The 25,292-nt window shown below is 36.0% G+C and overlaps 1 protein-coding gene across 9 annotated transcripts in view; it reads left to right on the top strand.

The window, feature by feature from the left end:
* The window catches only part of Dgkb (diacylglycerol kinase beta), a 638,911-nt gene that overhangs the window by 257,702 nt on the left and 355,917 nt on the right, over positions 1 to 25,292 (top strand). For all 9 annotated transcript variants that reach the window (XM_048415746.3, XM_085697733.2, XM_085697732.2 and 6 more), the window contains 3 exons: positions 7,116 to 7,201; positions 8,721 to 8,810; positions 18,522 to 18,682. In XM_048415746.3, coding sequence (XP_048271703.2) covers positions 7,116 to 7,201; positions 8,721 to 8,810; positions 18,522 to 18,682 — 337 coding nt within the window. The remainder of the gene's footprint in view (positions 1 to 7,115; positions 7,202 to 8,720; positions 8,811 to 18,521; positions 18,683 to 25,292) is intronic.

Here is a 25,292-nt window from a genome sequence, read left to right as displayed (position 1 = left end):
AGTTTGAGAACAAATAGGAGATAGGACAGTGTAAGAAATCAAAATCATAGGAGTAACAATTGTCCTGGGGACCACTGCTCAGAGCAGTCACATCTGATTGGCTTTGTTGCTTTCTGAGAAAACAAAAGCAAACCTCCTAGTGAAACATACACATTAATCTTGCTATAGTCTGTTCTAGTATGCAGTGGGGAATCTTGGCTACAGTTCTATTAGCTGTCTGACTGGATTGTTTCTTCAAAGACAGGGAAAGAGAAATGTTGGTAGTCACAGGCACTGAATGCCTACAACAGTGACAAGCGCAATCGCACAGGCCATGAGTGTTCTCTGGGAAACTGTGAGGGCAGTTTCTTTTCCTTCCTTTCTACTGAGTCTCCTTTTAGGTAGACAGAAGCAGAAACATGTAAGCACACCTCCAAATATAAATTATGTAAGTGATATTTTATTTTAAGAAAATGCATTTTCTATAGCACATCAAAATGATATTTAGTAAAACTATAATAGAACAATGTATTGTAATTTTAAGCAGAAAATAAAAGAGAATATTTTTAGGTTATAGAAACTTTTGGGGATGATTTTGAGGGTGTAAAGAAAGGGGAAGATGATTTATTCAAAAAATAAAGTAATAATAAATTTCATTTTTTTTCAAGTTGGTCAATGTAACAAATATATTGAGCAATAATTCATGTTATTGTTCTTTGCATTAGTGGTCAGTGGAATTCAAAGAAGCCCATTTTGCAATCATTCTGTCAAAGAAAGAGCACATAGTGTGCTTTTGTTTCTTTTAAAATGCAAAAAAGGTTTTTGCTACTTCAGAACACAGAACATTGATCCACTTATCCACCACATATCATCACTATGTGTGCCTTTACCTCCACTGTGTCTGTCATCCTCTTTAGTCTCTCTTTCTCTCTCTCTCTCTCTCTCTCTCTCTCACACACACACACACACACACACACACACACACACACACACATTTTGAGCTACGAGATTTTGTTTGTTTCTCTCTTCTTTTTTTTCTCTGCTTGTTTGTTACCTAATAATAAGCAAGTGACCTTATTTAGTATTGTACTTTCCAAGAATATTTGTTTTCCTGGAAATTTCATTTTTATTTATTTTTTGCAACCAAATGATATTATATTGTGTTATTTCCTGTCTATTATGAATAAAGCATCGATAAACAACGGTGTTCAAGTTTCCCTGTGGAAGAATATGAAGTTCATGAACTATTATATTCAGGAACGGAATAGTGAACCATGGTGTAATTTTATATATGGAATTCCCAACCTGGTGTCCATAAGGACAGTACTATTTTGCTATCCTACCAGCACTGAATGCTGGTTTCTCTTTGCTCATACTTTCGTCAACAATTGCGATCTGAAGCCTTGAGGATAGCCACAAGGTGAGGTGGTTTTTCCCATTCCAACTGTAGAGCAGAAAACCACATAACCTGGGCAAATCTGTACCAGTGAGAGCAGCTAGTGTCAGATCTAAGTCTGTGCCTGTTTGGTAAGTGCCATCCACAAGTAGCTTGGCAATATCAAGGTGGTGGTTTCAGCATCCAATTCAGAACACATCCTTATAACTCATAGTGGCTTGTCCTTTTCAGCTGTTGATGTTTCAAAACTCCTAAACTTGTTTGTGCTGGAGACTAAGAGAATGGGTAACATTTTCCTGCTTACGGGTTGATATCATCAAGCTTGCAGTTACTACTGAAGAGGCAGAGGCAGAGGGATTGTAGCAAGTTTGGAGCCAATCTGGTGCATATAGTGAGTTCCAGGCTGGTGAGGACTGCCTAGCAAGACCCTGTCACAAAGGCACCATACCCCAAACAAACAAAGGGATGGATGGCACTGAAGCCACATTACTAACATCGAGTATTGTGAGCTGTCACTTGAATGTCTTCAAAGCTTCCCAGGTGGTGTGGGAAGCACCGAGTTAGCAAACACTTTGTTCTCTGGATGTCACAATACGACAGACCTACTGTCACCTTTCAAATAATGTACTAGTTATTTTCAACTGTTACAAAGTGATGATCTTTTATTACTTCAGTCCACTGCCGTATTACCACGAGTCAGCAGACCATGTTGATTTTGTATCTTTCTGTCAAAGACGCAAGGACAAAAGAAAATAACTTATGGCCCAGCCTTTGATCAAATGACTGACTCCTACACAAACTGCATAGTTCATGTTTGTTTGGAAATGTATCAAACTCTTAGCAGTCTTATGAGCTGCTGAAGTTAAGTAAGGACCAAACTAAAGGTATTTCAAACATGGACCCTTTTCTCATGTACACTAACATTTTCTGTTTCTCACCTAGAACATGAATTCCTTCTTTTTCTCAATTTTCTTTCATCATCTTAATGTGTATTTAAATATATAGTTTCATAAGTATTAATGTCCTAATTAAGAATTATTCAAATTTGTTCTTTGTGATTTCAGTGTATAGTTTTTTTCTCTTGTGCCCATGTACACATTGATTTTTTTAAATAACTAATTCTATACTAAATGAATTACCAATATTTTATAATTTGTATGCTACTCATTCATGTAAGACTGGATCATTAAAGTATTCTTCCATTTTACTTATACATTGTTAAAACTTTAATAGTGTATTTGGTATGCAGAATGCTGGGTTCATGACGGCACTGTCATAACTGTGAGTTATGTGCTTTTATCAGCTCTCATTGCACTTACCGTCTCCCACTGTCACTTCCCCCGTGCTTTTATACATTTTTAACTTTTATATTTAATCTTTTTTTCAAAATTCTTTTATCCTTTCAAGGAGGTTCATTAGAAAATGGATGAGGCAGGCACTGTGCACATGTTTTCTAGATTTAAGTCAAATAGATTCTCCAGAAGCTGTTCATTCTGTGTGCTGGACCACCGATAACCATCCCGCACTGTCTCAGATACAGGCCCGCACTTCGGCATGAAAATGTCCTCCGCACTATGCCGTGGCAAGCTCTGTGTGGTTGTTTTCTCCCCCTCTCTTTTTCTTTCCGCCCCATGACTAGTGTCTCTTTCCACCCCTGTTCTAGCTGTGTTCTTGTCTATAGGCCAGTCCCTCTGCAGGTTTCCTCTTTGTGTACATTACTTTGAAATGTTCTAATGCATAGGATCTCTTGGGTAATCTAATGTCCTCTGTAATTTCTGAATTTCAATGGGATCACTTTTCTGCTCTATTTTTCCTCCAGTTCTTCAATAAGTTGACTTGTACATGCGTGCATGCACACGTGTACATGCATGTATGTATACATCTCTGAGTGTGTGTGTGTGTGTGTGTGTGTGTGTGTGTAGCATCTCCTTCTAATGGCTTTTGTTTTGGTTCTATTATTTTTGAGACACCAGATGTTTGAATGTTTTATAAAAGTGGACTCTTTCCTTATAATGAATACAATGAGCTGAATAGAAGATTAATAAGAAATATGCTAGTTGGTTAAAAAAAATTATGTGAATAATGTTACTCTCTGGTCTTCCTAGAATGCAGCTATTTTTCTTCCATACTATCAAAATAAACATCCATGGCTCCTCTTATTTATTCTCTACTTATACCAAATTACCTCAAGTTTTTTTGTGTTCCCATAAAGTAGATACTGTTTTGTTTTTTGATTATAAACTACAAAAAACACAGACATTTTATTCACAGATCACCATTAAAATTTAATTTAAAATATACCTAAGGAATTAAAACAAAATGTTATTATTTTTTTCTTTTTTTATTGATTTTATTGAGCTCTACATTTTTCTCTGCTCCCCTTCCTTCTTCTCCCTCCCCTTCATCCCTCTTCCGTGTTCCCCATGCTCCCAATCTACTCAGGAGATCTTGTCTTTTTCTACTTCCCATGCAGATTAGATTTACATGTGTCTCTCTTAGAGTCCTCATTGTTGTCTAAGTTCTCTGGGATTGTGATTTGTGGGTTGGTTTTCTTTGCTTTATGTTTGAAAACCACTTATATATAAGTGCATATGATAATTGTCTTTCTGGATCTAGGTTACCTCATTCAATATGATATTTTCTAGTTCCAATCATTTGCCTGCAAATTTCAAGATGTCATAATTTTTTTCTGCTATGTAGTACCCCATTGTGCAAATATATCACCTTTTCCTCATCCATTTCTTGATCTAGGAGCGTTTAGGTTGTTTCCAGGTTCTGGCTATGACAAACAATGTTGCAGTGAAGATAGTTGAGCACATGTCTTTGTGGTACGAGTGAGCATCCTTTGAATATCTACCCAAAAGTATTGCTGGGTCTTGAGAAAGGTTGTTTCCTAATTTTCTGAGAAATCGCCATACTGATATCCAAAGGACAGTACCAGCTTGCACTCCCACCAGCAATGCTGTGTTCCCTTTACCCCTAAACATCTCCAGCATAAGCTGTCATCCTTCTTGCAGGTGTAAGATGGAATCTCAGAGTTGTTATGATTTGCATTTCTCTGATGACTAAGTATGTTGAGCATTTTCTTAAGTGTCTTTCAGCAATTTTAGATTCCTCTGTTGAGAGTTCTCTGCTTAAGTCTGTACCCCATTTTTTATTGGATTATTTGTTCTTTTGATAACCAATTTCTTGAGTTCTTTGTATATTTTGGAGATCATACCTCTGTCTGATCTGGAGTTGTTGTAGATCTTTTCCCATTCTGTAGGCTGCCGTTTTGTCTTGTTGACCATGTCCTTTGCTTTACAGAAGCTTTTCAGTTTCAGGAGGTTCCATTTATTAATTATTTATCTCAGTGTCTGTGCTACTGGGGTTATATTTAGGAAGTAGCTTCCTGTATCAATGTGTTCAAGTGTATTTCCACTTTCTCTTCTATGAGGTTCAGAAAAGAAAAAATATTTAACAAATCCTCTGGCATAACTGAAAATCATCAACATGTAGAAGAATGAATGGAAGAACCATTATATAAGTAAGGACAGAACACGTGGGCTGTCAGGAGGCTGTCAGGAATGTTCTGGAAAGGGGGAAATTAATACACAGGCACTCACCACATTGTGCATAGTGCAGATACCACAAGTGGAGAAGGAGTGGAGGAAAATATTTGCCACAGATTCAAGAGAGGGAAATATACACATTATGATACCCAAAGAATCGAAAGATACGTCCTGTTGATTATCTATGGATTTTATTACCAGATGGTGGTCTCAGTTAAATTGTATGCATTTTCTCATATAATTATATAATGTTCTGTAGCTTTGAGAAATATCTTTAAATGAATTTCATTTAAGTGTAAATTATCACTCATAATATGGAAATGTTTGTTAAATAATATTAACACTCAGTTGAAGAAATTCTCAAGGTTTGGCTAGCACTGTTCATGGGAAAGGCCACATGTCACCAAGATACCTATGGGAATGCTCAACTGTTCTAAAGAGACATTACATTACACACTCAATCAAACCGGTGTTTAAACTCTCGAAAGCCATGTTGTAATATTCATATGTTCTTACTATTCAAGGGTTTCAAGGAATTGGACACTCTCCACTCTGGGAGTCATTAAGAGCAGTAAAGCAAATGTAGCAGAACATTGTACTCTAAAACAGCCTTCATACACATGCAAATTTTCATACAAATGCGACTCAAATGGTAACTAGAACAGTAATTTTTATAATAGTGAAAGAAACAGGCTCTGAAAATTTATGTTACTGGGGACTGAGCTCAGCACCTCACACATGCCAAGGAAGTAATTTTCTCACTGAGTCCCTTCTCCAGCCTGTAATAATGAAATGCCAGACACAGTTTAAAGGTCATAAAAGCAAATTATTTAATGCTGGAATCCATTCGTTCCTGTGACAACCACTATAATGCATGATTTCATACTGAATCTATAAAGGATTTACATAAATAACAAAATCTATGAAGAAATATATATATATATATATCTGCAGGTAGTAGAAGTACAGACAGATCTCTCTGTAATGTTTTAAGCTAAAAAAATTTTCCTGCGTGTGTATATAGTACAGTCTCATGGATGTTTAATATGGGTAGTGATGGCTGAGTTAATGAAGAGAAGTCGATGAAGTGATTTAAGAGTACCTGCTGCTCTATGAAGGACCAGATTTGGGTCTCAGCATCCACATCACCCTTTCCACACTGTGTCTAACTGGGTCCCATCCTATTTTAGCTTTCTCTGCCATTCACACGGGTTGGCACTGCCCCCACTTCTCCTTCACCCTTCCTCCCCTTCTCCCTCAGCCTCCCTCTCACTTAATAAAATGTATAGGATGCAAAATGAAGCTTTCTAGATGGTTATTTGTATATGAGTATCCAACATAGAAAAAGAAATGACGTTCGTGGTTCCATACCACATTGTACTCAACGACGATACATAGGGCAAGGGGAAAGAGGGTGCACCAGCTTCTCTTCTGCTTCCACGTTTTATTTGCTAGAAATTAGCAAGGAGGACTTTAAGGTGGGATACATTGCCTGCCTTCAGACTCTCCTCCCCATAGGTGTGTTAATGACTGCACGGCATGCAGTGGGAACAGGAGCGGTGGGTATTTAGCACAGCTGACCCAGCAATTAAGCTTGATCACCCCTGGGTAGTAAATCTGCTGACCAGGTCAGAGACAAGGTGAATCAAGTTTGGCTCCTCTATTGGCCGACTGAAGGTGTTAAGGAAATTCTGAGAGCTAACATTCTAACTGCAGGCTGACCAAATGTCTCCCAGTAAGGGAGAAAGAAAAGTGTCAAACACAGTATAGTGACTGACAGGGTAATCATACCTAAATAATTGTTCAAAAGACAATGGCTGATTGACAAAACTTATTAAAGAAATTGTATCACATATACTATTCTGGATCATGTATGTTTTGATTACATCTGGAAGGATATCATTATGAACATTATAATTTAATATCATATATTTTTTTGAATTGGACTGTTTACAAAAATAAATTACATTTTCTACAGAACCTTGAATAAATAAATTTAAACAAATTTGAAAGACAGAATCTGTAATATATATTCACAAAATTATATTTGATTGTTATGTAAGATAGCAATGCAATATTTAATTTTTTTGTAAGTTAAAAATGTTATTTGAGAAAAAGTTAAGAATAATAAAAATACATGAGTAAGTTCTGAAATGTAAACGATGTGCCATAAAATACTTATTTTTCAGGTTGCACTTTTTCCGGGATGTCCCTGACTTCAGAGTGTTAGCGTGCGGTGGAGATGGGACAGTGGGCTGGATTTTGGATTGCATAGGTAATGAAGACCTGTGTCTAATGTGCTTGGGTGAGACTAGAAACCTTACCTTCTGTTCGTCTCCTGTCATTTCTTCGTCTTTCTGTCTATCAAGTATCAAGCATCAGGATGAATGAATTCTGAAAATTCTTACAGTTTTCTTTTTAGATGTGTCCCTTTTTGGAACACATTAATAGTTTGATACATATAATGTCTTGATACTCAAAATCTGATACATTTTAAACAAATGCTTTCTTTAAATTCTTTTACTCTCTGAGTTGAGTATTTTTTTATTATCTACAGATCAGTTCTAAACCAATATTAATTTGAAGAAAGTTTGTTCTCTCTGTACAAATACACTTTTTTTTTGCTTTTAAAGAAGTGAAAATCAGAACATTCTGTCTTGTTAATCACTGAAAAACATCTCAAATTGAAAACGTCCTGGTGGGAGCGGCAGTCACTAGTCTCAGCCTGAAGGAATTCCTCCTGTCCCCCAGCTGCCTGGGTGCAGCTACTCAAAGAAAGAACATGTCATCATCACACTTTTCTTACAAATCTAACAATTTAATCTACCAATGTTGCATGAAAACACACAGTAAAATCTCTGGCATTGGAATTCTAATGAAAGACAGGAAATGTTTATAAATGATTCCTATGAAAAAGCTAAAATTTGATAACTATAAAATTACTCAGTAAAGTTATAAGTAGTTATACTCTGGTAAGAGTTTTAAAAATGAGAACATTTAGAATTTTTGGCTCATTGTATCCCCCAAATTCAGTGGTAATTGCACTGTGCTATATCCGCAAGTCATCTCATTAACTGATCCATATACATACCCACACACTGACTTCATGAACTTAGGGGGAAAGGGAAAGAAAATAAAAATTAGTGAGAAGAAAATACATTTGCGATGAATCAAATAAAAACATGTGGAATTTTGACAACAGATCTATACTGCTTGGATCCTAAAATGCTATGAAATATAAAGGTAAATCTAAATAAATTATAAGCGAACAAGCCTGATGTTCTCAGGTAATCCAGCAGTAATGCTCTATTCATTTGCTTTGAAATATTGCAATACTATGGATAGAAACAATTTATCTGCATTACTCAGAATAATTTATTTTGTTTTTAGAATTTCCTATTCTCAATTAAAATAGAGTGTCACTAGAGTTGATGTTGCAGGAAATTTATATAGGACCTTACCTATCTCCCCTGGTGCCATGTATTCCTATGCTTCATGTATCTGCCTTCATGTACACACACACACAGAGAGTTTTGAGTTAAGTCAAGATATTCAAATAGTTTTCCTCCTATGAGGTTTATGAAGAATCACTGCTACTTTATTATATATATATCCAGTTACCACAACTATATAAAAACATTGTCAGTTGTAATTGTAGTTATAAAAATTAACTTCTTTCCATTCACATGTACTTTGTGTACTTTGTCAAATTATTTATTAAATGTAAGTTTGTTCCCTAATCACTGTTGTTCAATTTGATTTAAAATTGTTTTTCTCATTGTCCAATTCCACAGAAAAAGCCAATGTAGTCAAGCACCCTCCAGTTGCTATTCTGCCTCTTGGGACTGGCAATGACCTAGCAAGATGCCTGCGGTGGGGTGGAGGTAAGACAGCTGCAAAATAACTCATCTGAAAGTAGGAGAATGCCTTTACTGCATAATGGTTACCATGTGGCTGTAGTAAAGATATGAGCTGATCTTTGCTTGCTAAAACATGTTAAGCAACAATAAAGAGTTTGGAGGGACAAAATGAGTTGGAGAGTTTAGATTGGGTGATGGCTCTAATTAAATATTAATTATTGATTGGTCTTCAAAGGACAAGTTCTCAAGTATCTCCTTTCTTGGGCTTTTCTTGCTTAGAAAATAAGATAGAAAAAAAGAACATTAAATCAATATTCAGACATTTCATTTACTATTATTATCTTCTAGTGCAGAAACTAGATAGAAGTTTTTACATCCTAAAGTGAAGGATGCTCAAGGAGTATGAGTGCACAATGCACAAAGAGATCATTTTCTAGACTGACTTTGTCACCAATATGATAAAACAACTCCTTTCTCAGAAATGAATACCCTAAACACTGTTATTTTAGATTTACATTGTGGTAACCCTTGTATTCTATACTTGACAAGAAGAAGGAGAAATCATAGAAATTCTACTCATATGACGTCATATGTAACACTTAAGACTTTCTAAAACAAGTGAAATGATTCCAATAAAGAACTACCCTCTCGATCACAGAGAGGACACTAATGGGATCATAGTGACATCTCATAAAACTGGGTGTGGACTTCACAAGCAGAGGGGACAAAGTTCAGTGTTGAAGGAATCAAAAGTAGTAAGGAACACTTTTAACTTACGGAACTGACAGTGGGAGGGCAAATCAAACAGAGTGCAAAGGGAGGCAACATTTCAGCGATGAGCCTGAAATACTTTGATGAGTCACTATGATCATCTATAGATTACTAGTCAATCCCTGAATGTACAAAATAAGAAATAATTAAATTGCAAATATTTTATTTATTTTTATTCTTTTCATCTGTTAAATTCAGACCAAAGTATTTCACACCTCCACTACTCCCAGTCTTCTCCCTCCTGCCCTCTCCCTGTTAAATTCAGACCAAAGTATTTCACACCTCCACTACTCCCAGTCTTCTCCCTCCTGCCCTCTCCCTTAGACACACTCCTTCTTACATTTTCTTAGAAAAAGAAGAGCAGGGTAGGCCTGCCAGTTATATGAACCAAATATGGCATAACAAATTACAATAAGGCTAGGCAGAAGCCTTGATATCGTTAGTGGACAAGGCAACCCTATAGGAGGAAAAGATTAACAAGCAAAGGTAAAAGCATCAGTTATACCTTCACCCCCACCCTTTGGGTCCCACAGGAACACCAAAATGGACAACCTTAACATCTATGCAGAGGAACTAGCTCAGGCCAATATAGGGTCTGTGATGTCTCTTCAGTCTCTTGGGCCTCTATGGGCCCTGCTTGGTTGATTCTGTAGGTCATGTTCTCATGGTGTCCAGGACACCTCTGGTTCCTAGGATCCATCCTTCCCCTCTTCTACAGCTTCTCTGAGACTTTACCTAGTATTTGGATGTTGGTCTCTCTGGTCAGTTGCTGGACAACGTCTTGCTGATGACAGTTGGACTAGATATTGATCTATGAGTACAGTACAGTATCATTAGGGATCATTTCATTGACTTTTTTGCCAATTTTACTTGGTTTTACCCTGGGTCTTGGCTATGCAGCCTCTGGTTCCTGGCCCTCCACATAGTTTCTAGTGTGGATTCCCTCTCTGTATCCTCCAGTACTAGGAGACTTCACTAGGTTTACTTTCATAGATTCCAGGAGGTTTTCACTATACCACATTTCTACATTATTTCCCAAGTGCTTCCCTAGGTATCTCTCCAAGTACTCTCTCCATTCATCCAAACCCCTCCTACCTGGAACCTCCTGTTTCTATCCCCAACCACCCAAAGTCTGCTCCCAAAATTGTATCTAATTCCCCTTCCCATGGAGATACATGTGCCCACCCTTGAATTCTCCTCACTACTTAGCCTATCTTGGTCTGTGGATTGTATCATGATTGTCCATTACTTAACAGTTAATGTCTACTTTTAAGTGAGCAGACAACATACTTGTTTTTCTGGGTCTGGGTTACCTCCCTTATGATGTTTATTTTTTCTGTTCCATCCATTTGCCAATAAAACCATGTTATTGTTTTTAACAGCTGAATAATACCACATTTTGCATATGTGTCACATTTTCTTTATCCATTCTTTGGTTGATAGCATCTTGGTTGTTTCCAGTGTCTGACTATTAGGAATAACGCTACTATGAACATACTTGAGCATGTGTCCTTGTGGTAAGATGGAGTGTCCTTCGGATATATACCCAAGATTGGTATAGCTGGGTCTTCAGTTAGATCAGTTTCCAATTTTGTGCAGAACCTCCGTATTGATTTCCAAAGCTGCTGCCAAGGTTGCACTCCTTTGAGTACCATGGAGGAGTGTTCTCCGTGTTCCACATTATTTCCAACATGAGTTGCCTCTTGGTTTCCCAACTTAGCATTCTGACAGGTTTAAGATAAAATTTCAAAGTCATTTATATTTGCATTTTCCTGATGGCTAAGGATGTTGATTTTTTTTAACTTTTTTTCCCAGTCATTTGAGTATCCTCACTGAGAATTCTTTGCTTAGACCTGTACCTTATTTCTAATTGGATAAAATTTTGTTGATGTCAAGTTTCTTGAACTATTCATGTATTTTGGATATTAGCCCCATGTTGGATGAAGAGCTGGTGAAAATATTTTCCCATCCTGTGGGCTGTTGTTTCATCCTAGTGATGGTGCCTTTTGCTTTAGAAAAGCTTTTCAGTTTCATGAGATCACATGTATTGATTATTGTTCTTAGTACCTGTGCTATCAGTATCCTGTTTAGGAAGCTGTTTTCTGTGCTTATGCATTCAAGGCTATTCTCTACTACTTATTCTATTACATTCAGTGGGTCTGGCTTTGTGTTGAGGTCTTTAATCTGCTTGGACTTGATATTTATGCAAGGTGAAAGATGAGGATCTATTTGCATTCTTCTACATGCTGAATTCCAGTTAGACCAGGACCATTTGTTTAAGATGCTTCTTTTTTTCCAGTGTGTATTTCTTGTTTCTTTATCAAAACTCAGGTGTCCATAGGTATTTGGATTCATATCTGAGATTTAATTTTATTGCTTTGGTCAGCATGTCTGTTTTTATGACAACACCATGCCATTTTTATTACTATAACTCTGTGGTACAACTTGAAATCATGGATAGTGATATCGTTGAATTTTTTTTTTATTGTAGAGAATTGTTTTAGCTATTCTGGATTTTATTTTTCCATATAAAGTTGAGAATTGTCCTTTCAAGGTCTGTAAAAAAATGTGTTGGACTGTTTCTGTGTATTGCATAGAATCTGTTGATTGCTTTTGAAAGGACGGCCATTTTAACTATGTTAATCTGCCTGATCCAAGAGAATGAGAGATCTTTCCATTTTCTGATAGCTTCTTCAATTTCTTTCCTCAAAAACTTGAAGTTTTTGTTATGGAATCATCAATGTTTTGAAGTTTTTGTCATACAAGTTTTTCACCTGCTCGGTTAGAGTTACTCCAAGATATTTTATATTATTTGTTGCTATTGTGAAGAGTGTCGTTTCTCTGATTTCTTTCTCAGAGCATTTGCCATTTGTTTATGGGAGGGCTACTGATTATGTTTTAGTTAATTCTGCTTTTACCCACTTCAAAAAAAAATGTTTCTCAGCTATAATAGTTTCCTGATAGAATTTTGTAGTCAATTATTTATGCTATCATATCATCTATAAATAATGCTATACTGAGTTCTTTCTTCCCAATTTATATTTTCTTGAGCTCCTTCAGTTATTTTATTGTTCCAGATAGAACTTCAATTACTATATTGAATAGATAGAAAGTGGGCAGCCTTGTCTAGTTTTTTATTTTATTGAAATTACTTTGAGTTTCTCTCCATTTAATTTTATATTGACTATTGGTTTTATGATGTTTATGCATGCTCTTGTATTGCTAGTCTCTCCAAAATTTGTATCATGAAGGGATGTTGGATTTGTCAAAGGCATTTCTAGCATCTACTTTTACGATCATGTGATTTTTACTTTCACTTTATTTATATGGGATAAAGATTACTTGATCATAATGGATGATCTTATATGGATTTGGTTTACAAGTATTTTATTTAGTATTTTTGCATTCATGTTCATGAGGGAAATTGGTCAGAAGTTCTTGTTCTTTGTGAATCTTTGTGTGGTTTGGGTTTTATTATGACTCTGGCCTCATAAAATGATTTGGGCAATAATCCTTCTGTTTTTATGTTATAGAATAATTTGAAAAGTATTGACATTAGCTCTTCTTTGAAAGTGTTTAGAATTCTGTTTTTATTTATTTATTTTTTGGTTGGGGGACTTTTAATGACTGTGTCTATTTCCTTTAGAGTTATATGTCGATTTAAGCTGGTTATCTTACCTTGATTCTATTTTGACAAGTAGTATCTATCAATAAACTATCCATTTATTTTTGATTTTCTAATATTTTGGAGTACTTGTTTGTAAAGTATTCCCTAATGATTTTTTGGGATTTCCTTGGTGTCTATTATTATGTTTTTCTTTTCATTTCTAATTTGGTTAATTTGGATCATTTCTCTCTGTCTTACCTAGTTTGAATAAGGGTTTTCTCTTGCTGATTTTCTCAAAGAAACAAGTATTTGTTTCATTTATTCTTTGTGCTGTTCTCTTTGCTTCTGTTTTAATGATTTCACTCCTCACTATGAACATGTCCTACCTTCTACTCCTCTGTAGTGAGCTTGCTTCTTCTTGTTCTAGAGCTTTCAGGTGTGCTCTTGAGTTGTTAGTTTGGAATCTCTTCAATTTCTTTATGTTGGCACTAAGTGCTTTGAATTTTCCCCTTAGCACTGCTTTCGTTGTGTCTCATATGATTGGGTATGTTTAGTGTACATTCCTTTTCACCAAATTCATAGAAGTCTTCACTTCCTTTTCTGAATTCTTTACTGAATTCAGTAGAAAACTGTTCAATTTCCATGAGTTCAAAGACTTTCTGTTATTTTTGTTGTTGTTGAAATCCAATTTTAATCTGTGGTGGTTTGATACAATGCAGTGGTTTGTTTCAATTGTCTTGTACCTGTTGAGACTTGCTTTGTGACTGAGTATGTGGTCAGTTTTTGAGGCTGTTCCTTGAGATGCAGAGAAGAAGTTGTATTCTTTTGTGTTTGGTAAAATGTTCTGTAGATAACTGTTAGGTCCATTTTATTCATAACATCACTTAGTTCCAATATTAATATGTTTAGTTTTTGTCTGCATGTCAGGTCTCTCGGTGAGGATGTGGTATTGGGGGTCTTCTACTATCAGTGTGTGAGAGTCAATGTGTTATTTTAAGCTTTAATAGTGTTTTCTTTACATACATGGGTGCCTTTTTGTTTGAAGCTTAGATGTTAAGAATCATCTTAATTGATTTCTCCTTTAATGAGTATGAAATCTTCTTTCTTCTCTCCTTTGATTAACTTTGTTTTGAAGTCAATTTTATTAGATATTAGAATAGCTACACCAGCTTGTTTCTTGGGTCAATTTGCTTTGAAATCTTTTTCTAACCCTTGCCTCTGAGGCAAGGCATCTATCTTTGATGTTGAGGTGTGTTTCTTGTATGCAGCAAAAGGGTGACTCCTGTTTTCATATCCTTTCTGCTGTGGGACAATGGTTTTACCCTGTAAAGATTTGCTTCTTGTACTTCTTTAATAAAATGCTGATTGGCCAGTAGGGAGACAGGAAGTATAGGTGTGGTGACCAGGCAGGAGATAGAGGCAGGGCAATGAGAACAGGAGAATTATGGGAAAGGAAAACTCAGTCTGCAGTCATCACCCAGACAGAGAGGTAGCCACAGGGCTAACACAGACAAGAATTATGGGCGTATATAAGTTATGAATTAATAAGAAGTCTGAGATACAAGGTCAATCAGTTTATAATTAATGAAGACCTCTGTGTGATTTCTTTGGGAATCAACGACTGTGGGAACTGGGCAGGACAGAAACCTGAGTCAACACCTTTCTGTTAGTCTGAGTCTTTTTATTGAGAAAAGGGTTCCGTTCATATTGAGAGATATTACCTTAAAAATGATTAGTAATTTCTTTTATATTAATTATTATTGTTTGTGGTTGTGGTGTGTATGTGTGCACATGTGTGGTATATTTGTGTGTATGTTTAGTTACCTTATTTTGATTTTGATGGTGTGAAATTATTTATTTTCTGTGTTTTTATGGGTGTAGTTAACCTCTTTAGTTTGGAGTTTTCCTTCTAATACCTTCTGTAGGACTGGGTTTATGGAAAGATAGTGTTTAAATTTGTTTTTACCATGAAATATCTTGTTTTATTCTATGGAAATTGAAAGAATTTCTGTAGATGTCAGTGTGGTGATATCTCAGAAAATTAGGTAACAATCTTCGTCAAGACCCAGTAATACCAGTTTTGGGTATATATTCAAAGAATGCTCAATTGTGACACAAGAACATGTGCTTAGCTATGTTCATAGCAGCATTGCTTGTCATAGCCAGAATCTGGAAACAACCTAAATGCCCTTCAACTGAAGAATGGATAAGGAAAATGTAGTACATTTACACAATGGAGTACTACACAATAGAAAAAAATAAGAACATTTTGAATTTTGCATGAAAATGGTGAAATAGAAACATTATTTTGAGTGAGGTAACCCAGACACTGAAAGACAATTATCACATGTACTCACTCAGAGGTGGTTTTTAAACATAAAGCAAAGAAAATCAGCCTACAAACCACAATCACAGAGAACTTAGACAACAATGAGGACACTAAGAGAGACATACATGGAACTAATCTACATGGGAAGTAGAAAAAGAGAAGATCTCCTGAGTAAATTGGGAGCATGGGTACCTTGGGAGAGAGGTGAAAGGCGAGGGGAGAGGCAAGGAGGGGAGTAGAGAAAAGGTAGAGATCAATAAAAATCAACAAATAAAGAAAGCAAAAAGATGCTTTCAATGTATATAAAAACCAGTCTCATCTGTTCTCTTTTACAATTGGCAGGAGATCTTTCCAGACTCTTCTCTCTTTTAGAGTCTCCATTGTGAACTGTGGTATAATTCTAATATGTCTATCTTTATATGTTACGTGTTTTTTTTAAAACCTTACTACTTTTAATATTTTTCTTTTTTCTGTATGTTTAGTGTTCTGATTATCATGTAACCATTGATCTTTTTTTCTGGTTCAATCTATATGGTGTTCTGTAAGGTTCGTGTACCATTATAGACATGTCCTTCTACAGATTAGGAAATTACTCTTTTATTATTTTCTTTAAAATGATCTGAACCTCTGAGCTATGATTCCTCTCCTTCTATTCCTGTTATTTTTAAGTGTGTTATTTTCATAGTGCCTCAAATTTCCTGGATGTTTTGTGTCAGAAATATTTTAGATTTATCATTTTATTTGGACATTTCTTCTATCGTGTCTTCAACACCTGAGATTTTCTCTTCCATCTTTTGTATTTTGATGGTGATGCATGCATCTGTAGCTGTTTTCACTTTTCTAGATTTTGCATTTCCAATGGGCTTCTGTAAGAAATGTAGGCAAATTTTAAATATTTTCTAAATATTTTTTTAATCTAAACACACTAAGAGAAGTTTGAAAGAGTCTCCAAAGAAAGAAACCCTTGGGAGCTTGTTAAAAATAAATGGTTGACCCTATCCTCAATATGCTGAATAAAAATCCCTTGGGCTGGGACTCTAGCAGACATATGTCATTTGAAAAAAAAATGAAAAAAAAACTCCCTAAGCAACTGTGATTTACAACAAAGTTGAGAACTTTTGTTCCATATACATCCACTCAACTTTGTATTTGTTGCATACATAGAAGCTAAGTAAAATACTTAACACATATTGTATCTGGAAATTTCAAAAAGGATGTTATAGTAAAATGATATTAGTATTCAGTTAGTAACCCTGAAGCTGGAAGATAAAGACATAATCATTAGAAGATGCTCAAGTCCACTGATTTTCAAATATGTGTATTGATTGAAGAGAGGGAACTATTAGTGTGTCTTATAGTGGTCTTTTAGTATATGTATTTGATCTTTTCTAATATTTGATCTTTGAAAAGTTAGTACATTACTTTCTTGTTTTCACATTATCAAGTGAATTAAATCTCAAATTGAAAAAAATAATTCCATATTCACACAGGTTAGATCCATACAAAACCACATAAATACTAATGGTGGATGAAATGAGGGCTACATCATGTGTCAAAGATCAGATTAAAGATGAATTCTCAAAGTGCTTACTGTGTTCTGGCCCAGGAGAGGGGAAATAAATAAGTGACTCTTATCCTTTTAGACAGTAAATCTTTGTTAAGTAACATCAGCTATAAATCTGTGAAAAATGATATAGATTCAGCAAAGCTCAGAGTTATGGAAGACTCTGAAGTCTATGAAGACTACCATTAGCCAGATGGTCTACAAGGCCCTCCTAAGGAGGACACATTTCACCAGGTGCTAAACTGTGAAGGAAACATAGTTTCTAGTATTACAATGGCTAAAAGAATCCTGGTGAGATTGTCATAGTACTTATTGCTTAGGTGGTGAGTATTAGGCTTGGAGAGTTGGGGCTACAGTGTTTAGAGATATCCACTATACCAGTAGAGAATCTAGATGTACAATTTCAGCCTTAAGATTACTGTACTTGCCAGAAAACTGGAAAGGCTTCTAGGAGAATCATGGCACCAACATTCCTAAGCAGCGTCACCAGTGAAATGGAACAACTATTGGTTAGAATTTATTTATAGAGAAAAATAACAAATTTATTTATTTACATCACATGCAAGCAGAACTGTTTCTCACCAGATGTGTAACACTGAGTAGTTGGTCAAGCTCTGTGAGGTTAAGAAGCATGTACACTAATATCCCCCATGTCAGTCCTCTGTCCTCACTGAATAGTGTGCACTCATAGGTACATTTAAAAGAATATAATATTGAATCAACACAGGGTACACATTAACTATCCATTGCTCATCCATTAAAACATGGATTTGGCAATTTGGCAAGGGAGGCCTTCAGTATTAAAGACAAACATTTATTGCAGTGTACTTATTCTAAGAGAAGGGCAGTTTTGAACACAGGGATTGAAGTTTAGACAAGATGTTCAACTAATGCCTTATGTTGGGAGGTGGCTCCCAAAACAAGTGTTCTTATCTAGAAATCATAGGTGCACTGCAAGTAGACAAATTATGAAATAAATTGAAATATGCCCAGAATGAGCAGCTTATTTTCTTTAAAATTTTTCTTTGCCACTAGAAGGAAAGATGAAGATAAGTAACAGATGGAAAATCTAGCATGGTCACTAGGGCCACAATTTCAGCAGTAAGGTGGAAGTTGGTAGTTTTATGTAAAGTATGTTTATAGAATATAGGATTGAAAATTAATTACACTTTAATGCATTGGTACACAAGTGTGAAGGATGTGTGGTAGAAACATTGTTCAGCATTTGGGTAAACTAAGAATTTATATTATAAGAAAGAAATATTTGTTGGAAGTGAAAATTAATTCTGAAATCTTGGTCCAAATATCAGACTAAGATCAATTCTTAATCTACACTAAAATTAGCATTAAATGCATTATTTGACTTCAGAATAATTCATATAATTAAGCAATGATAATTAACCTTTCATGTGTAACTCCCTTCAGATGGTTTATATTTTATCTCACTGTAACACTTTTTATTAGGCTATGAAGGTGAGAATCTGATGAAAATCCTAAAGGACATTGAGAGCAGCACGGAAATCATGCTGGACAGGTGGAAGTTTGAAGTCATACCCAATGACAAGGATGAGAAAGGAGACCCCGTGCCTTACAGCATCATTAACAACTACTTCTCCATTGGCGTGGTAAGACTGCCCACTAAACCCTACTTTTTATTCCTGTCTTTAATATTCAATGAAATGTCTTAATCTATGAAACTTTACTGATAATAAAAACTATGTTAAGATTTTGTTAGGAAGTACATTTTACTTCTTCTTTCAGAATGTACTTACCTATGTGCTAGAGTGTTCTGACTGCATGTATATCTGTATACCACATGTGTGCCTGGTCACATGGAGCTAGAAGAGGGCATGGAACCTTGGGATGAACTGGAGTTACAGATAGAGCCACCATGAGATGCTGGGAAATGAACTCAGGTCCTCTAGAAGAGCATCCAGTGCTCTTAATTGCTGAGTCATCTCTCTAGTCCTTGGAATACATCTTCTAATGCATAATAATATAGGTTAAAAAATCATTTAAAATCAGGCTATCAAAAATTGATGAATTTTCTTAATTTAAAGAAAAGAAGGAAACTATATACATCACTTCTGGATTGCCTGTTTTGCTACCAAATGAAACTTGGAATGATTGAGAACATACCCACTGTTGACTATAAAAAGATGGTTAACAATCATAAAAATACATCAATTTTTTTATCTTAAAATCCATGGTACAAATATTATAATATCCAACCAGGAATCTATGAAATGGGTGCTAATATCATCCGATTGCTGTTAAAGCAAATGAGTGATTGTTTTCAGTTCTCTTAAAATATTATGCACAAACAAAAGTAGTGTTTGTTAAAATGGATCTGAAGTATAATTCTTAAACATTCCTGTTATAGAAATATATGTGTTATATGAAGAAATATGTTATATATCTTATAATATATTCATATATAATACACAATTTTATTTTAGTATAAATATATTTTATTTATGACTATATATGTTAAATAAATATACATCTATAACTTATATAAATATATTTTCAATAGTTATGAAGATTAAAATAATTTATTGATAGTATTACATATTATTTATTTAAGTTCAGTCCATAGAAATATTTCTCACGTAAATTCACAGTAAAACGTTTTTAAAACTCAGAGGTTTATTTTGAGTTTTCTTCTGAAATTAATGGTCAAACTTTCATGAAAAATTCCTTTATTGAATTTTCACCAAAATATCTACCATTCACCTTTACTTGTTGTTTTTATTATTCATAATATGATTACATATATAAAACTTGAGAGAATGGCATGTTATAAATACCAAATTTTAAATGATACAAATATTATGATGATTGTCATTATTTGCAAGAAAAGTGTAATTCTTTTTTCCTATTTTGAAGGCCTACTGTGCATATTCAGTTGAGAAATATAAAATTTAGCAACTTATTTCTTTGATCACTCACACATAATATAACCCAGTCTTTTGAAGAGCATCACTTAATGATATAATAATATTATATCTAAGTAAATAATACTTTATGAATTAAATATGGACCCTAGGGCCCAGCTATGACTTCCTCCCCAGTTCTAAGTTGCCACAGAGCCTCCATTGTCCCTAACGTTTATGCCTCACTGACATTTCCAAGAAGATTTCATGAGTTACATCCTCCTCTGCACCAGAAATCATTATTTAGCCTGAATATGAGTCTCAGTACAACCAGGATAAGCTGTAGTAATGTTTGTCCTTCTTATTGCTGGGTGGTCCATCATAAGCCCAAATGGAACATTGTTTGTTTGAAAATCAACTAGTGTGAACTTTAAATCTTTCCAGTCTTAATATTATGAATAATACCCATTTAAATCTGTGTATAGCTCGAACACCGTTGTTATATTTCACTGAATACAGTATCGTGTTGTGTTTCATAAAGATGCTTGCATGAATGTATATTATGTACTTAGACGATAGTCCTCCCATATCTGCTTCTCCTTTCTGCTCATCTCTTTCCTGCCCAAGGGCACTTTCACTTTAGATTTCCTTTGCACATGAAATGTCTGTATCTATGAAAATTCTAGGAAGCATCCTTGACACACATGAGAAAAGACAGGCCATACTTTTCTTCTTGAATCTGAATTATTTACTCAATATGATGATCCCCAGTTGTATTGATTTTCCTGGTGATGGCATGATTTCACATTCTTTATGGCTGGGTAAAGCATCCTTGTACACACATACCTAATCTCCCTTATCCATTCATCAGCTGACGGACTCCTAAGCTTATTAGACAGGCTATATGATGGTAAAAAATTATATGTATAGTTATGTGTATCCTTGCTTTGGCCAAACTGTCTCAAGAAAAGCTACTTAATGGAGGAAGGACTTATTTTGCTTCACAGTTTGAGGATCAGTCCAATAACTCATGTTATTGCAGAAGGAATTGGATCACCTTGTCATATTCTATCCATAGTTTGGAAGTAGTAAATGGTGAATGCTCATAGGCTTCTCACTTTTGTCTTTTTATTCATCCCGGGACCCCAGCCCATGAAACGATGATGCCCACACAATGATCTGGCCATTTCACTTCAGTCAGCCAAATCCACCAACTCATAGCGTATGTAATTCAACCTAGAAAGTCCCTTGCAAGCATGTCTGTAGTTCCTTCCCCTAAGTGGTTCTAGATTCCACTAAGCTGGTAATGACTATTAGCCTGCACAACCTCATCCGTGTCATCTTGGCATGTGAAAACGTTACTTTAAACCCTACAATTCACCACAGCCTTGCCCCGGAAGGCACCTGATCATCTCCTAATATAAAATACTTTCTGGAGAACATCAAGTCTCCATACTCTTTAGCAGTTCCAATAATGTTTAAAGTACTTTTCTGAGACTCACTACAATTTATTAACTATGATATCTTAGATTAAAGAAAAACTACACAGTTCTCATAGACAATGGCACAGATCAAACTTTCCCATTAAAGGGGTGTTAGTGGAATAAGAGCAAAGAAAGATAAGTTCCAAGAAAGAATGATAACCAGCTGTTTAAACATCAAATCCTGCATTCAGTGTCTGACATCTAACGCATGAATTTATCACCTGGGCTACAAATTGCTAGTTAGTCCTCCTAGTATGACACTAACACTCTCTCGATGGTTTTCTTCAGACCTTTGCTTTATTCTTCTTTCATATTCTCCATTCATTATTTTGCTGGTGATTTCATTCTCTCATTCTTGATGTTTTCCTTGTCACTCTATTTGAATTCTTTCCCTTACAGCTTATATACCCCAGTAAAGTCTTTCAGGCAGTATAAAATTACACTGTGGTTACATTCTGTTTTCCAAGGGAATGATTACGATGAATACAAGTAAAAAACAGCATTTTTCTATACCACTTACATGATTAAACATTTTCCATATTATAGGTGAAAAACAAATTATTGCAAAAGCTTACGTACACTCATCCCCAGGTAATTTGTTAGAGATTATAGACAAGCAAGCTATTCTTTTGCTTGCAGGCTGTATTTTGTGGTTACAAAAAAAGGACCAATTACTTTATTCCTTATTTTGAAAGGAAATCTTAAAGGAATCTTAAAAGAATCACAAACCTTTGCTTTATGTTTAAAAAACATCTATGAGTGAGTACATGTGATAATTGTCTTTCTGTGTCTAGTTTACCTCATTCAAAATAATATTTTCTAACTTAATCCATTTTCCTACAAAATTCAAGATGTTATTTCTTATGCTGTGTAGTACTCTATTGTGTAAATGTACCACATTTTCCTTATCCATTCTTTGATTGAGGGCATTTAGGGTGTTTCCAGGTTCTGACTATGACAAATAGAAAACTAGGCTACAAACCACAATCCCAGAGAACTTAGACAACAATAAGGACACTAGGAGAGACTTACATAGATCTAACCCACAGGTGAAGTAGAAAAAGTAAATTGGGAGCGTGGGGACCTTGGGAGTGGGTTAAAGGGGGGAGGGGAGAGGCAGGGAGGGGAGAAGAGAAAAATGTAGAACTCAATTAAAATCAATAAAAACATCACAAACCTAAACTTTTATACAAGATAAACAATCAGTCAGCTCTACTTTAAGTCTCTAGGGTGAATACCCATTCATCAATAACTTCGTTATATCAGGAGATTGAGGACAGAAATGGATACAAAGAATTAATCATCACCTGTGGTCATCAACCAATCCTAGAAAGAAAAGCATGTTGGCCAATGATAATTGGGATGCTTTGTTCTTCTTCCCTGACTTTAACGATTTCTTTAATGAGGACTTGTTGATTTACTTACTTTTTTTTAAAAAATGTGTAACACACATTCTTTTTTTTGTAGGTGTATTTTTTTATTTATAAAAGTTTATTAATTTATAAAAGTTTCTATTTCCGCCTCTCCTCCCAACACCCTCCCACTCTTCCCACTCCCTCTCCTCCTCCCTCTCCATCCCTAAGAGCAGTCAGGGTTTCCTGCCCTGTGGGAAGTTCAAGTTCCTCCCCCCTCTCTCCAGGTCCAGGAAGGTGAGCATCCAAACAGACTGGATCCCAAAAATCCAGTATATGTAGAGGAAACAAGTCCCAGTGTCATTGTCAATGGCTTTTTAGAAAGACCCCGTGCCAGCCACATTCAGAGAATCCGGCCACATTCAGAGAATCTGGTTTGATCACGTGCTTGTTCAGTCCCAGTCCAGCTGGCCTTGGTGAACTCTCATTAGATCAGTCCCCTTATATCAGTGGGTGAACGCACTCCTCACGGTCCTGCCTTTCTTGTTCATGTTCTCCCTCCTTCTGCTCCTCATTTAGACCTTGGGGGCTCAGTCCAGTGCTCCAATGTGGGTCTCTGTCTTAATCTCCATCCATCAACGGGTGAAGGTTCCCTCTGGTCTTGCCTTCTTTGCTCACGTTCTCTTTCCTTCTGCTTCTCCTTTGGACCTAGGGAGTTAAGTCCAGTGTTCCAATATGGGTCTCTGTCTCTATCTCCATCCATCGCCAGATGAAGGTTCTATGGTGATATGCAAAATATTCATCAGTATGGTTATGGGCCAAGGCCGGTTCAGGTACCCTCTCCTCTGTCCAGAGAACAATCTGGGGATCTCTCCTTGGACCTGGGATCCCCTTTATAATCAAGTCTCTTGTAAACCCTAAAATGACTCTCTTAGTTGAGATATATACTTCCCTGATCCCATATCCATCCTTCTTCCCTCCCCCCATCCCAATTCCCTAGCTTTCCCTATTCCTCCACTATTCCCTTCTCTCTAACCCTTTCCCCTTCCAACAACCCCCCCACCCCCCCCCATGCACCCAAGGTTGCCTGGCACTCTTGTCTACTTCCAAATCGAGGAGGATAACTACATGATTTTCTTCAGGTTCACCTTCTTATTTAGCTTCTCTAGGATCACGAATAATAGGCTCAAAGACCTTTAATTATGGCTAGAATCCACTTATGAGTGAATACATACCATATTCCTCTTTTCGGGTCTGGGTTACCTCACTCAGTAAAGCGTTTTCTATGTCCATCCACTTGCATGCAAAATTCAAGATGTCATTGATTTTACCGCTGAATAAAACTCTAATGTATATATGTTCCACACCTTTTTTAACCATTCTTCTATTGAGGGGCACCTAGGTTGTTTCCATGTTCTGGCTATTACAAATAGTGCTGCTATGAACATAGTTGAACAAATGCTTTTGTGGTATGATAGGGCATCTCTTGGGTATATTCTTATTATCTCTATATTTTTTTCAAAATCTAGAAAGCACATGTATCTTACCTTGACAATTTTAGATGGCTTTCTTCCACAGGGCACGCTTTGTATGCTTTTTTTGTTGGATGTTTAGGGGCTTGATAGTGAACCTTCTTCTCCTCTGCATTATGAATGCTTATTTTAGATACATTTTTGTTTTTGTTTTTATAGGTGTGTCAGTGTGTGTGTGTGTGTGTGTGTGTGTGTGTGTGTGAGACATTGCAACTTTAAACATTGTCTCAGCTTTGGATTTTATATTCTGATTCCCTGTGTCTCCTCCGTTCATGTCCAAATTCCATTTTAAGTGATGATTTGAAACTAGCTAGGACCCTGATTCTTGTGTAAATGACCCAGAGGATGTATAAGGAATTCAGGTAGCTAGGGATATGTAATAGTCTGTCATATTCCACTGGATGTCTCATCCCTGACGTGCTTGGTGAGAACAAACTACATTTGGGAATAAGTTCTGCTCCATCTTGTCAACAAGTAACCATGACTCCTGATGGCTCAACTTCCTCTAGATCAGAAGTTCTCCACCTGTGGGCTATGACTCATGTCAAGGGGAGCTACACACCCTTTCAGAGTGGTACCATATCAGATAATCTTCCATATCAGACATTTGCACTATGATTCATAGCAGTAGCAAAGTAACAGTTATGAAGTAGCAGCATAATAACCTTATAATTTGGGGTCACCACAACATGAAAACTGTATTAAAGGGTCACAGCATTAGGAAGTTTGAAAACCTTTTCTATTCAACAACTGGATAGCAAATGACTGTGGAATGCTAGAGTAGCTTGATTTTTATTTGTTTTGTGTTGCTAGGTTGGCACCAATAAACTCATAATGTAGAGACAATGAATACATTGATAGAAATACAGACCCGACCTTTTCCCGATAAGGAAAAAAAAATTGGCTGGGTCGTGGTGGTGCACACCTTTATTCCCAGCACTCGGGAGGCAAAGGCAGGTGAATTTCTGTGAATTCTAGGCCAGCCTGGTCT

Source organism: Myodes glareolus, chromosome 11 (genome assembly GCF_982192425.1).
Source record: "Myodes glareolus chromosome 11, mMyoGla1.1, whole genome shotgun sequence".
Lineage (NCBI taxonomy): Eukaryota > Metazoa > Chordata > Mammalia > Rodentia > Cricetidae > Myodes > Myodes glareolus.
This window is presented reverse-complemented; position numbering and strand designations above follow the sequence as displayed.